Consider the following 15187-nt stretch of genomic DNA (forward strand, 5'->3'; position numbering starts at 1 on the left):
TGCTTAAAAAGAATCCAGGTGCAGCAGTGTTTTTTTTTTTTTTTCCAAAATAGCTATCTTCTCCACCTTGTATTCACTCCTCTTTGCCTTCAATGTGAAAATGGTGGGTTCAGTTTAGACAGTAGTTCAGACTAAAGAATTATGGCCATACCATGACGATAGCAAGTTTCACAACCCTGAACCTTAGCTGGGATCCCGTTTGAATCTGCGTCCGTACTGATGCAGGGTTTGTGACGCAGAGGTTAACAAGTCCATCATCCCAGTGTTACCTCTGATCCTGCATGTTGAAGATTGACTGCTTTCTTTCACCCAGGCCAAGTTAACTGAAGTGCGATTGTCCTGGTCACTGGGTCCAACCATGACATGCACCGCCTGTCCCAGCGCCTGGGGCCTCCCCGTGCTCTGTCTTTCTTCCTCTGCTCCTTTCTGACCTGATATTGAGGCCGACTCCATTCACAGGCAGGACAGGCCGTACCGCTGGCGATATGACAGCTTCCCACAGCTTCCCATTTCACTCATCCCAACCTGGACTCCCAATCCCTTATTCTCTGTCTCTCTCTACCTCCTCCGTAATTACAGCAGGTTCCCTTCTCATTCAGGCGCTCCAATAGGAAGCCCGCTATTAGCAACCTGACCCACTTTCCCGATCGCTAACTGCTAGCACGGCTAATTGGGCCCTAATCACTTCCTAATGGGTGCATTGTTTCAGGCTGCGCTCGCTAAATACTAAACAGGGGGAGAAAGGAGAGGCAGCTAAGGGGTTCCTATTTCAAATTAGGGCATGAAAGGCGGTGTAAAAATGAAATAAAGTGGTGAGCCAGATGAGAAAGGGGTAAACAAATGGGTTGAGTGTTTAATATTCTTAGTAAGTGCTGACTTAATGAGACCTAACCACATGAATATGAAATTACAATCGTTAGCGGGATGAAAGGGAAAGCGTGCTCAGTCACATGGACACTGTGTGAGTTATATGACCATGGTTCTGTTTCTGCTGTTCATAAAAAAAAATAAAAAAAAAGTGTAGAAACTGATTTTATGTAATGTACTGAAACCATAAACTCCATTAGGTCTACACTGACTGCTGCAGTTGTATAAAAAGGCGCAAGACAGCAGCTCTCCTTGTTGTAGAAGTGACTTGGATTATATATGTGCAAACTGTGTGAGTGTGTGTGTGTGTGTGTGTGTGTGTGTGTGTGTACATAGTAAGAGGGATATGTTGTAACGGAACTGTTATGATTCATTCCACCCAGTGCTCCCTGCACAGGCCCTCTCTCTCACTGGCCGTTGGTGTTTGAATATTCAAATGTTACTGGTGTGAACACTCAGCTCCTAGTAGCAGTGCTCACAGAATCCGGCATACACACGTTAGAACGTCTGCAGAACTCAGCATACTATAGTGCTGTGGTGAGGACAGTGCCTTGCTCTTGACCACCAGGATTTTCAGCCTTTCTTTTGCTCTGCCTTTTCTTGGTAAGTTGCTTGTAGAAATACTGCTGTCATGTCACTCGTTGCCAAATATAGCGCTCAGTGGTTATCCAAATGATTTCTCCTTTGGTGATAAATCTTTGAGATGTATCTGTAACGGTGTTATACAGGAACATGTTTACACTGCAGGCGATGGGGATGCAGGGGATTTCTGCTCTGTCAAAGTTTTTTTTTTTCTTCATGAATGCATCTAATTTAAAAGAGACTGAGGGCATATAATCAGATGTAACCAGACATTGTGTCTTTTCAAAGTGGAGGACGCTGACCAAAGCCAGTCCATATAAGTCCAAGCCTTATAAGTGTGGCAGTGTTGCTTCTTGACTAGGCCTGCTTGGCAAGACTTTAAAGCACTCGAAACTACTCCTCATTGTTTTTATAAACAGTTTGTGATGGTCTCCTCTCATTGTTAGTACTAAAGGGTTTCTAACAGTTTTAGTGGCTAGCCCAAAGGAAAGTAATGGCACGTTTGGCTATATCAACACAAGGCAGCTCTAAGCCCTTATAAGGCTACTCTGTGTGGGGTCAACGAAGACTCTCTCTAAGCATCTGGTTTCTCTTCTTTCCCCTGCTCTCCCTCGGCTTGACTTTTCTACCTCTCAGCCCATCTTTACTGTCCTGTATTATGATTTTGTAAAATGCTCCTACCTAACTCCCATGTCCTTTCTCTTGCAGAATCCTCAGAGGGCATGACCTCACAGCCTTTGGTGATGACTGAGCATGCTCCGTCGTCCTCGGTAACCGTCAGCACCTCCACCAGCATCCCCTCTGCTACCTCTGCCCTGATTCCTTCCTCATCCTCGTCCTCCCCATCCTCCTCTTCTTCAGCCATTCCCCAGCCCAATTCGAATAGCAAGCCCTGGAGGAGCAAGTCGATGAGCTCCAAGCACACCTCCTCCTCTGCCTCCTCTACCAGCGCACCCCCTCCTGCCGTGCTGTCAGTCAAGCAGGAGAAGGAGAGCTCCTGTAAGGCTGCTCCAGCGACTGAAGCTCCTCCAAAGGTTGTTACTCAGAAGTCAATGCTGGAGAAGCTCAAACTCTTCAACAGTAAAGGAGGCTCCAAGTCTTCCACCCCCGCCAATGGAGCAGAGGGCCAGACAGACTGCACTGCCCCAGCCAAGCAGCTCGGAGCAGGGCCAGTGGAGAGAGCTGAGGCTGGCTCCAATACTGACCCCCTGGAGGAAGTGGAGGGCAATGTCAGGCCTGGATTGAATGGAACTAGTAATGGGACGGCCCACGGAGGGGCTCCCACAACATGTACTACTGTTGCCACTACAACCAGCAGCCCCAAAATTGCCCTGAGGGGCATTGCCCAGCGCACCTTCAGTAGAGCTCTGACAGCCAAGAAGAGCTCTGTCAAAGGCCCGGAGAAAGAAAAAGACAAAGAGAGGGGGAAGGAGAAGGATAAAGAGAAGGAGAGAGGGAAGGAGGTGGGGAAACGCATCTCCGTCCCTGACAGGACAGAACTCAGGGGGGAGGAGCCTAAGGAGGAAATAGCCACTGTTGCTGCAGAAACTGACAGTTCTAATAAAAGGACCTCTAAAATTGCCAGCTTCATTCCCAAGGGAGGCAAAGTGGCCAAAAAGGAGAGTTCCACCCCTGCACACAGCGGAATACCAAAGCCAGGAGGCAAGGCCCCAGGAGTTGGGGGGAAAGCCTCCACAGCGGGAACGAAGGAGGCAGGAGAGAGACCCCGGAGCATGCGGTTAGGAGGGGGCCTCGCCATGCACCGCAGCCCCCTGGACAAAGACAGAGACAGGGACAGCAGACACTCCAGCTCTACCTCGAGCCTGGCCTCCACGGAGGGCAAGGCCACGCAGGCCCACAGCACCGCCCCTGTGGCCGGAGGTGGTGCTACGCAGAGCACAGCCAGCAACACGGTCAGCGTGCAGCTACCTCAGACTCAACAGCACCACAGCCACCCCAACACAGCCACCGTCGCACCTTTCATGTACAGGTGAGATCATTTAAACAAGGGTCTAGAATTTTCTGGTTTTAATTCACCTCCAGTCCAGACCATAATATGGTTTTGAAAAGCCATTCTAGAGCCATATAATAATTGTCCATACACCAGATAAATTGTCACTGAAAAGTCAAAACATCTGGAAAATTTACTTTATAGCATGGATTTGGTCAGCTGATGAAAATTTGTCATACTGACAATTTGTGGCTGTAATCATCCTAAAAGTCATGAACATGGCACATTTTTTAGTGCCAAGAAGTCTTAATGATAACATTTAGATTTGCCAAGTGTTGATGAGAGAGTTGTTTGTCTATTCATAGAACTCATATTGCCCTATCATGGCTTTTCAAAATATCTTCAAATGTTAAATTGACTATGATGGGTGTGGATGCAAACACTGGCATTATACTGATTGTCAGCACCAACGATTTTGCCTTGTATTATCTTGTAACTGTGTCTTCAGGACTGTACAAATCAAATGTGTGTGTTTGTCAGCTTTTGACATGTTTATTCCCTAAGAGCAGTTGAAAGCACTAAATCATCCATCACCTTGTCAGGTGTCAGCCATCTGTAAACTGTTAACCAGGAATGTCCCTTGTCAAGTCACATCTGTGTATGTCCATACGTGTGTATGGAGTGTATTGTCTGCATGTGTGCTGTGTGCACGTTGTGAGCCTCTGACCTCTGTGTCCTGGTCCCAGTGTGATAAGGCTAGAGGTCCCTTTAACTCTCAATGAATTCTTTCTAACAACTGCTCATTAGCTTTCTGCCACTTCCTCTGGTCTTGCCCTGGGATTGGCCTTTCTCAGACCCCCTGGCTCCCCTCTAAAGATTCTGACCTGTAGCTAGCCCCACCCCCAAAAACACCCCCATCATCAGCACTTAGGTACTTCCTCCTCTGCCATATACCTGTCAGATGCCATTACAATTGGGATTATACCACCTATGCTTGTCTGACAGAGAATTATTAACTTGAATTTACAAAATAAACACATAAAAATAACAAGTTGGGTCCAAAATCAGGTTGGGGTGATGAACTAAATAAGATACCTTCCAAGAATAATTTTTATCTTTCAAAATAATAACCTTGTTTTCAATGCTGTTTGTGTATAGAATCAAAGAAAGAACAGATTTATGGTTTAAATTTAAAAACTGCTCATTCGCAGATTTTTTTTTTTTTTTTTTTTTTTTGGTGTCTTGGTGTTCATCTGTTCTCATTTTGGTGTCCTAACACCAGCTGGTTCACCACAGTGGAGTAACATGGGGTTTGACTAACTTAGTTAAGTAATCATCCAGCCTGCAGGAAAAACAGAGGCTTAGATGCCTCGGCTTTGCCAGCCAGTCGGGACGTTGTTTGATGTTTGGCTTGGTTGTGATTGGCTCACGGTTAGAACGAGAGTTCAGTGGTCAGCAGGAACAAAGTTCAAGAACAGGCAACAACCAAAGGCTGTATGCAACCAGGGCGATCAGATGTTGTCTCATAAAGTTAGTGATGATTCATACGCTAAAGATTAATTTTACCAGAATTTGGGTCTAGTTATGGATGTGTATTTAATAATTAATCAGGTTTATCCTCCTCACTGAGAATTTGCTGTAGTCTGGGTTCCTACAAAGAACACAACTGTAAAGTAATTTGCAATCAGTGAATTTCCCCCCTCTGATCCTTACATGTTTTGTTTACCCAGATCCCAAACAGACAGCGAGGGAACCGTGAACACAGAGACAGGGTCGGGAGGAAGGGGTGGAGACGTTCCCCTCAAGACCAGCCAGACCTCCACTGAGGACCTTTCAGGTAAGGTGATCTAGCTGGGAGGTTCTGTATTTGTCAGGCATGTCTGATTATGCTGGTCATTTGTTCTTGACTTATATTTCTCCCCCGTTCAGGAGAAGACCCCGAGACGAGGCGTTTGCGTACCGTTAAAAACATAGCAGACCTACGGCAGAACCTGGAGGAGACCATGTCCAGTTTGCGGGGAACTCAGGTCACACACAGGTACAAAAAAATACAATAATAATTCTTGCAGTTTTTACCATGTTGTACTGTTTAGTGTAACCGCTTTGACCACACCATCTGCTCCACTGGGAGGCGATTTGTGTTGTAACTTGGAACTTACCGCATTACTTTTTTGATTCTTTCAATCCATCAGTAGTTGCTTTTTAAAATTCAAATGCAGTTACCTTTGTTTTTCTTTCATACAGTTTGGGGTTTTTTTGTGTGTGTGTGTGCGTGTTTTTAATAATGTAGAAAAATAGTGAATATCTTCCATTTCATGAAGAGAACATTCTGCTAAATAAAAAAAAATATATGCCATTGCTTTGGATGTGAGAAAATGTGTTTCAGTAGATAAATAAAATTATCATTGAAGCAACTTAAAATGCCCACCATGCCTGAACAGTAAACAGGCCACATCGGGCTAACTGCTGGTGATTTGAGTCAGAGACTTGAGTGCCATGCTCGGTCAGCAGTCTGTGTCTATCTAGGTTTGCAGGTATTACCTCCCTCTCACTTGTTGTTTCATCCTTTGGAGGGAGCTTATACTTTGATCGCAGGACATGTCTTTCATGTCGTCTTTGGTTCAGGCTCAGCTCTGATCTCTCTCCCTCCCACAGGATTATGACCTTTCTCTTGCACATCACCTCACTGCTGTTCCAGCTGTGTAGATTTAGTTTTGATTCTGTCACAGGATTCACATAACCTGTTTCCCTGTTTTAGACAGCCTGTCTGTCTATCAGCAGGACAGCTCAAAAACTTATGAATGGATTTCCTTGAAATTTGGTGGACAGATCGGACTTGGGCCAAGTAAACGTTGAACAGATCTTTGTGGTGATTTAGATCAGAGATTTTGACATCAACTAATTTCAATTATAATTTTATAGTCGTAACTATGGGTTGTAATAGATGTAGAGACTTGATTCCAAGTCTGGTCAGGGTATCTTTGCAACATAGAGAAATTAATTTAGCTCCGTGTGAGTGATAGGATTGATATCTTTGGATGTAACATCTGTTGGAGAATTATTTAGTATTGGTGGAGCCTCTAGTTGGCCCACTTTATTCTCAAAGCACTTGCACAGAATTTACAGAATCAAGATAGAGAATCTCAAAGTAGCTAACTTCTCACGCTCGCTGTCTCGTCTTCACCCATAGCACCTTGGAAACCACCTTTGATGGCACCGTCACCACTGAGGTCAGCAGCGGTGGGGGTGGTGGAGGAGGTGGCGGTGGAAATAGCGGAGGCGGGCGGAGCATCCTCAGCCTCACTTCCACCCGTCCCTCCCTGTCATCATGGCGACTGGGCCAGTCCAGCCCTCGTCTGCAGGCGGGCGATGCCCCCTCCATGGGAAACGGCTATGGCGGCCGGGTGGTGGGAGGCCAGGGAGGGCGCTACCTCTACCCCGGTCCCCTCAGGCGACAGCTAGCTGGCAGGGGTGGAGCCCTCTGCAGCGTGGAGCTTGGGGATCGAGCCAGTGACGACATTGACCTGGAAGGGATTGCCATGGAAGTCACAGGATACATGAGCGATGGAGATGTGCTGAGCAAGAATGTGACTCGCACTGATGATGTCACCAGCGGGTGAGTGGATTGCAGGGGAAAATATTGTTTTCTTCATTCACTAAACAGAGCTCACAATCAGCACCAGACAATCCCCAAATGCAGATGAAATTTCTCTGTGGTCAGTAAATTACAAAAGAGTTGCTCGCCACATGGGCTGGTTATTTTTTATGTTGATAATTTGTTGCTTCGTTCATTCATTCATTTATTCTTTATTTGGAGGAGACAATCCACAATTCTAAATAGAAAATTTGCACCAGAGTTATATAATGTTGCCAGCAGAGGGCAGCAGTGTACCTTGCCCACAGTACCCTTTAATCATCGAGACTCAGATGATATGCCATAGTTTAGTTTCAGTGGCATAAGCAAAGTTAATTCTGTACAGATCAGGTCCTGCTGCAATCCCATCTCTATGACTGTAGACCTGACCGCTGAACCTGATAACCTGTTTATTTGCTTGCTCAAACTCAGTGTCCATGTTGTAACAGGCTCCCTGCATACCTTGGCTGTCACACACTGCAATTTAAACCTCTGCTGTCATCGTATTATCAGATGAAATTGTCAAGGGCGCCAACTTGCTTTTAGATGGCATAGAAAAGGCAGAGACAGTGGAGATCAGGGCTTTATAATAGTGCTGCTTCAGGGACTATTTTGGAAATAGCTTGCAAATGAATGTAAATGTAACAAGGATTCATCAAGGATTCATGAAGTTCAGCCAAGGCAACTGATATATTCAGCAAACAGAAAAATTAAAAGACCACATCGCTTAAAATTGTGAGCTGGAATTAATTCAGTCAACCCCCATGGACCTGCACTGACTCACCAGCCTCAAGGCTGTTGTGGAAGTTGAGGCAGCTAAGTGCTCTTGAAGTACTTGATATGTTTGAATCCCTGCCTGGGGAGACAAAGGACGACCCACAGTCACACCTGGACAGGTGAGTGATGTGAACTGGGGAGCAGATCTTTCCCCCCACTGTGAGAACTTGATAGGCCTGCAGGGAACACAGGTAAAAAAAAAAAAAAAAAAAGTTGTACAGAAAATTTCCTGTAGATCAGATGCTGCAGAGCCGTCATGGATGATATGACACAGATAAGAGTGAGGAGGAAAGGTTATTTTAAACCCTGAACTTTGATGGCGACAGCACTGTATTCAATGTCTGCTACAGGATGCTGTACAACTGGATGTCAGTATGTGACCCATATGTACTCAGTATGTTTTTGCTGCTCTGGCCCAAAGGACAGCTTGGTGATGGACAGCCTGCTGGAAAATGAGCTTTTATTCTAATGGTTGCTGTGGAAAAAGTGTGACTACATTAGTCTTTGGAGAGTGGAAATTGGAGGGTTAGAGAGTAAGTGTGTGTGTATCTGTGTGTGTGCTGCAGAGAGAGAGAGGGAAATAGAGAAAGTGTGTCCGTGTGTGCATGCATGTGGGCGTGCATGGTGGGTGGAGTCGCCCTGTGGGTTAACCATTCAAGGCAGACACAGACAGATCACCTCCCCCTCCCTACTACCTCAGGCTGTTTAGTGGTTAGCTACCATGACTAGCCCATTACCATCCACTAACTGGTTCTTCCACACAGAAGCAGGATGTGCAACCAGCAAGGATGGGCCGGTATTTGGATTACAGCTGTAAACTTTCGCGGCCGCATCTTAGATGTCAGTCACTCCCAGAATAATGTACAATAACACAGCTGTAACATTGAGTTTGACATTTCGAAGTGGTCCAAATTTAGAATGAGATGAAAGACTCAAATGCTTATATTGGCTGTGCTGATTTATTATTAAAGCATTCTCTGCAATCCTACAACACAGACAACATGACTGATGATGCCCCATTTAGTGTTCTCTGGAGCGGTTTTCTCCAATCTCTCACCCCCTCTCTCTATTTCCTTTCGGCTTCTCTGGCCCATGGAGACAGCAGCCACCCCTCCCCTTCCCCACCTTCAGCTTTGGGGTATGTTGCATCCCACCCCACCACCCCCACCGCTTTCCTTACCCTCCTCCCAGCCCTCCACCTTGTGCTGCAGGCAGGCAGGCAGGCAGGCAGACCCAACCTCCATCCAGGGGAAAGCATGTGAAGCTGAGGAGAGAAGGCTGCATACCAACACGGAGCACCCACAGAGCAACACTCACTCACTCTCTCTCACACACACATACACACATATGCATACGCTTTCTGTTTCACGCTCACAACAACGCGGCAACACACATACCGTATGCTACACGTGGACAATTCACACATGCTGTTCAGTAGCTCCTCACTTCTGGATGCACTATGATCAAAAACGCAGTCACTTCATGGTAATATTCCACACGCCTCACCTACACACTCAGGCCAGATAACGGACACAGACAGAGGCCAGACAGTTGGAGGCAGAAACACTGTGTTGGAGATTTTATCGGCAGGAGTCTACGCTCAACTGGATCTGTTTATTTTGCTTTGGAGTAACCGTGTTGCCATGTTTCAGGCTGAGAGGTACGTGTAACTGGTTTAACTGACAACAAATCAGTGTCTTTAGAAGCAACCGTTTTTGTTGTTTTTTGAGGTTTTGAGAATTTCCTTTCAGCAGCAGAGTACATGCACTCGTAGTTACCAAAGTCCTTTTATATTTCTGCCACTTCATTTTCTGTAAAAGTTTTACCTCTGTCAGTTGTGAGGTTGTATGAACCTTCGATCCTACCTGCCTCCAGGGTTTCAGCCCATAAACTGTCTTGTTTGGACATGTTGTCTCCTGCAGCTGAGGGTTATTGGTTAACAGGCAACTGAAACAAGAGGACACGGGAGGCTCTGTCACTCATTAGTGTGCAGCAGTGTGTGTGTGTGTGTGTGCGCAAATCCCAGGTCATCTTCAAGGTGAAATTGTTCAGGATGATGGATGCCTCCCAAAGGACAGCTACCTCTCCTCTGTGGAAATCTGACGTTAGAATAGGATGCAGACATTGTTCAGCTGGGATTGTTATTTATTCCCTCCCTTCTTTGTGCGTCCCGCCCTGGGATATCTACACTGAAATCCTCACACTGAAGCTTGTCAGCTGGCTGCAGCCAATATAGGAAACACTTTCCTGTTAGATCTACTGACTGTCACGGATCTGAATGAGTGTTTCTAACTGCGCAATGTTGAAGTCTGATTATGTTTTCAAACACATCTATCTATTTGTTAGCAGAATATCTCAAAAAGTTACAGGAGATATGGCTATCTGGTGGACACATAGGCCTCAGTGTAAGCATCAGTTCATTGGATTTTCATGGTGATTTGACTCTTGGTTTTGACCATTATACAATTATCATGTTTTAGCCATAACTATGTTGTATGTATGCTGTGTTCATGTGCAAGTGGGAAAACACAAAATCCAGGATTTTCCAAGTTAGTTGTCAACCATCGTATTCATATGCTATTTTACTGAAAGATCAAACGTTTGAAGGCCAACAAGAAACTAGTCTTTCATATGTATCGGGTCCTCAGTTACAGATATCTACAATCAAATTATGGCTAGCTGCAATTCCTGTTTGAAATATGTGTAATGTAATTCTGCCTAGTCATAATTCCTATTCAAGACAGGTTTGATTCCCCACAATTCATGATCCATGTCCTTTTTAGATATCTTTATTAAAGTTTTGACATGTCAGAATAATGATGTACAGATATTTTGAATTACAGTTTTAAATACTCAAAATAAGATTGCAGATATCTGTAAGTACATCAGAGGCTATGGTTAGCGTTTCACAATACATCCTACTACTTCCTCGTTTTCAGTGACATCGTTGCAAATATCTGCAATTCAGTTTTGACTAGTCAAATCTGAATACCCTGCATCTGTAACTGACATGTTGACTTGTAAAACTGTAACTGAAGAAATGCTGAATTACAATTCTGACTAGTTACAATGTCATTATGACTAGTCAAAATGCATTTGCAGATATCTATAACCTTAATTCCCAACCTGGCAAGTAATAAATGTGAAAACCTTTTGGCCTTGTGGCACGTATTTGTGGTGCACTGGGTGCCTTTTAGTTCAGGCTACGACTGCTCTTTCTGTCCTGTGGGTCAGACATTGATTCTTTTTGACTGCAGGTTACACAAAGGACCTCTGTCCATAGGCTACACTCCCACCTTGACAACACTATACTGTGTGCACATGTGTATATGTGTGTGCGTGGGTGTGTATTTGTGTGCTAGGTTCTCTCTTGCTGAGATCCAAAGAGAGATAACACACCCACACAGTATTTTAGTTGGTAATACTCTTACTGGACTTATTTTTTCTATTCACTTAACCGCTATAACAAAATCATCACAGTCCCATGCTTGTACCCACAGAAAGCACTTTGGCCTGCCTTGTTTCTGAATAGACCAACTTATAGTTTAAATCAGCAAATATTGCGTTAAATTCTGAATAGGTTAAATGGGTCAATATTTTCTTAAATTAGGGAACTCCTCGAAGGGTAAATATTTGCTGAATTAGTTAGTGTTGTTTTAGCTTGAAAGGGAATGTTTGGGTAAGCGTTCAGGGCCTCGAAACTTTACCAGCTTCAAACTGTAACTGTTCCTAACGGCTGGCCTGTGACTTCAGCAGCCAATAAATCAAGTCTCTTCAAATGTAATTTTCTGTTATGAAATGAAGTGAATGCCCTACTTAGCCAGTTCTTTGGAATATTTTTAGCACCACTCACTATTCAGTTATTCATAACCCAACGTTCAGTCAATCATAATATCCCAGCCTGGAGTTGACAGTAATGCACTCTGTGCTTAAGTTCAGGTCCATTTGTTTATATAGGCCTTCATAACAAGCATGTCTCAAGAGACTTAATAAAGAATCAGCATAGCCAGATCGAACTGATCAACAGCCCGTCATAAAACACAAACACCACGAAACAAAGCAAAGCACAAGACATACAATTTCAAGTTGTAGCAGGACACAGTAAGTCGAGGTGTCCTACATCGTGTTGCCTACCCAGCAGGGATGGGCATTCCAGGCAAAAATGGTATTTGATACCGAAGTGACAACACAAACTCCCTTGTTACTGCCAGGCATTAGTAAAAGCAACATTTTTAAAGAAAAGATGGTAGTTGCATAAACAAATTGATTTTTTTTACAATTTTGTGACTGTTCAAAAATTTGAAAATTATGACCCATCCCTACGAACCAGCACCACCAGCCTTACACGCTCCGAGCGTACAGGGGAGAACTTCACTGTTCGACAAACAGTGAAGTGCACAGCACCCACGTCCAGCTGCTAGATGAAAACCCTGCACCAGCATCTAAGAAAGAGAGCACAGATCCAGCAGTGTTACGCACACCCACACACTCAGTGCAGGCGTATTCATATTCAGCCACATACACATTCAAACAGACAGTAGACAGATGTTGTTTTGGTGAAAATTGGCAATATCAGAATAGATGCATCATCTGTCCATTGAGCTGCCACTTTGTCTATAAGCTGCTGTGGTTCACCACTGGCCACAGGGGAAAAAACATTACTGTAAGGAGATGGTATGGTGTGTGTGTGTGCACTCATTTCCATCCATTTAGCCTTGATTGATGAACGCCTTGTCTAAACTGGAATACTATATGGATGTGGGCTCCTCTTGCTCTAAATAAAAGTCACTGTGAGAGCCTGAGGGGCCGTGTGGACTCTGTCCAAAGTGTCAGAGCTTTCACACTGCACAACACACCATTTACAAACATAGGCTTTTAGCTCTTTAATTGCATAGTGTGAAAGATCTACTTCATGGCATGTGTGTGTAATACAGTTGCTGACTTTGTGTTTTGCAGCTACATGACTGATGGAGGGCTGGGTCTGTACACGCGACGCCTCAACCGTCTTCCTGACAGCATGGCTGCCGTCCGGGAGACACTCCATCGAAACACTTCCTCAGGACAAGGAGATGCTGACAGGTGTGTCTTAAATGTTTGTCTTTTACACTGGTACGTACATGTGATCATTTTTTGATCTTGGATTTATTGTACTTTCTGGTTAGCTTTCCTTCAACCTGAATTGTCTTTTTGCACTTCAGTTAGTGATTAATGGTTTCTCAAAATGCCTTTCAAGAACTCCCACAGAACTGGGTCTGACATGCTGCATTAAAGTGGGCATATGGATAAATTTAACCAGCTACCAGTCTAGTTTGTGAACACTGGGGCATGTCTGTGATCACAGTCACACCCCCTATTCAAAACACAAAATGTCTTGTGGCTGCATTGCATTCTGGTCTATTGAGGCTACTGTGGGTGGAGAAATTGGTCTGTCTGTCTGCCTCTTCTATGATGGATTTCTTTCTGCGTGTTGTTGGACAGCTCTTGCGCTGCGATTCCTAGAGAGCGGCCACCCAGACATGACTTTGATGTTTCAGAAATATCTTAGTGTGTTGTCAGCTATGCATAGGAACAAGGAAAATTCACCTACAGCTACGTTTAGCAGTGCTAAATTGTGATCTGACGTGACTATGTTTTGAAAATTCAGATTACTTACGTGGAAACTGGGTGTGAACATTAGAAATAAGAGCAGTGCATTCAGGGAAGCTTGTGGTGTTATCAAGACATGCAGGCTGCAGGGTACAGCAGAGCATGCATGATTATTTAGACAAGATAGAGAGAATGTATGGGCATGTATGGGATTTTCATGAGCGGCTAGTGTCATTGTGAGCGATGTGGTGAGCCGCAGTCTTTGTCCTGTCAGAGAGACGGAGAGGGATTTGTTCTCTGGCTAATTGACAGAGGGAAATGGATGAGGACTGGATGGAGGCAGCTGGAACAATAAACGAATGAGGGATAAACTTGGAGACAGGAGGCGGGCCCGAGAGACAAAGGCACAGGCAGGGAGATGAGTCCGTACAACACTTATCAGCCTTCCATTGAATGTGGGGAAATTAATATTGTAATTCAAAATCATGAATTGAAAAATGGAACATTTAATTTTGCAGTCTTCTAAAATCGACTTTCCTTTGGATAAACACAGGACTGAACTGTTAGATTGATTTGAGACTTGTTTTTTTTTAGATTTTTCATTTCTTGTTGTTCTTCTTCTTCACCTTCTTCACCTTCTTCATCTTGTTCTTATATAATGAATAAAACAAACTAAAAAAGAAATATAAAAGAAAAAGATAAAAATCAAACTCAAATCAAATCAAATCAACTTTTATTGTCATTTTACCAAACGTACACCAGTAAAACGGGTAAAAAGAGATGGCGTTTGCAAGGCACCTCCTACCAAACTATAAATAAATGCTGCAAAAAGCATCAGAAAGCCGTTTCATACAAGTGTGTTTGGAGTAGTGATTTAAAATGGAGCGCCAGTTCATCACACCTGATCTCCTCAGGCATGGCTTTCCAAAATCTGGGGGCTCTTGGAGCAAATGCACAGTCAATCTGTCAGTCTGCTGAAACGACAAACACTGGATTAGTGTCCAAGACCAACAATTCAAAGGGAAGGGCGCAGCGGTTGAGATTTTGGAAAACTGAACTAGCAGATCAAACCGAACCAGAACTGAACTATCAAACTCAGAGATGGACTGGCTTGTTTGGAATGCTGCGAGCAACGATCTCTGTCCATCCTCAGGTGTGGCTAATTTCCTGTCGTCCAGACTTCTGACCTCTGTCCTCTCGCAGCAGTTTACCCTGCAAACACACTCACAGGCACACACACACACCCTTCTTTACTTCAAACCCTTCTAGCCCTTAGGTGGGGCTTAACACATCCTGTCCCTCTCTTCTTTCTCATTTTAACACCCCCTCACCCTCCCCTTCATTTCCCCTTTCTGATTCCTTCCTCTCTCTGTGTCTTTACCTTCCCATGCAGGACTCGCTGTCCTCTCACCTCCCTTTCTCCTCTTGTTCACTGTGTTGATTAGAGAGCAGAGCCACTGGAAAGCAATTAAATGATAAAAGCCGGGGAATTTTTCCTCTTCTGTTTGATTTTGCGCTTTCATGTTTTTCGAAGCGGTTTAATTGCGCGAGGTAGGTTAGACGCGATGTTTTTTCCAGAAATTTGTGTGTCGTCACTTTGCCCTTTCATGATCCTCTGATGGGCTCATTATCATTTTCTAAAGATTAGAGAGAAGGGAACAGGGAGGGGAGAGTTAAAAAAAGAAGAGGGGATGAGGAGAACCTAGCAACCCCCACGCCACACACACACACACACACACACACACACACACACACACACCTCCCCCAACGTCCCGACCCCAGGAATGTCT

The 15187-nt window shown here is 44.5% G+C and overlaps 1 protein-coding gene across 2 annotated transcripts in view; it reads left to right on the top strand.

Moving 5' to 3' along the window:
* The first annotated feature begins 1416 nt into the window (after positions 1-1416).
* The window catches only part of nav2a (neuron navigator 2a), a 60763-nt gene continuing 46992 nt past the window's right edge, over positions 1417-15187 (top strand). For both annotated transcript variants that reach the window (XM_030080669.1, XM_030080678.1), the window contains exons 1-6: positions 1417-1470; positions 2158-3439; positions 5131-5237; positions 5330-5438; positions 6591-7016; positions 12768-12890. In XM_030080669.1, coding sequence (XP_029936529.1) covers positions 2172-3439; positions 5131-5237; positions 5330-5438; positions 6591-7016; positions 12768-12890 — 2033 coding nt within the window. In that variant the 5' untranslated portion in view covers positions 1417-1470; positions 2158-2171. The remainder of the gene's footprint in view (positions 1471-2157; positions 3440-5130; positions 5238-5329; positions 5439-6590; positions 7017-12767; positions 12891-15187) is intronic.

This window comes from Myripristis murdjan, chromosome 3, assembly GCF_902150065.1.
Source record: "Myripristis murdjan chromosome 3, fMyrMur1.1, whole genome shotgun sequence".
NCBI lineage: Eukaryota > Metazoa > Chordata > Actinopteri > Holocentriformes > Holocentridae > Myripristis > Myripristis murdjan.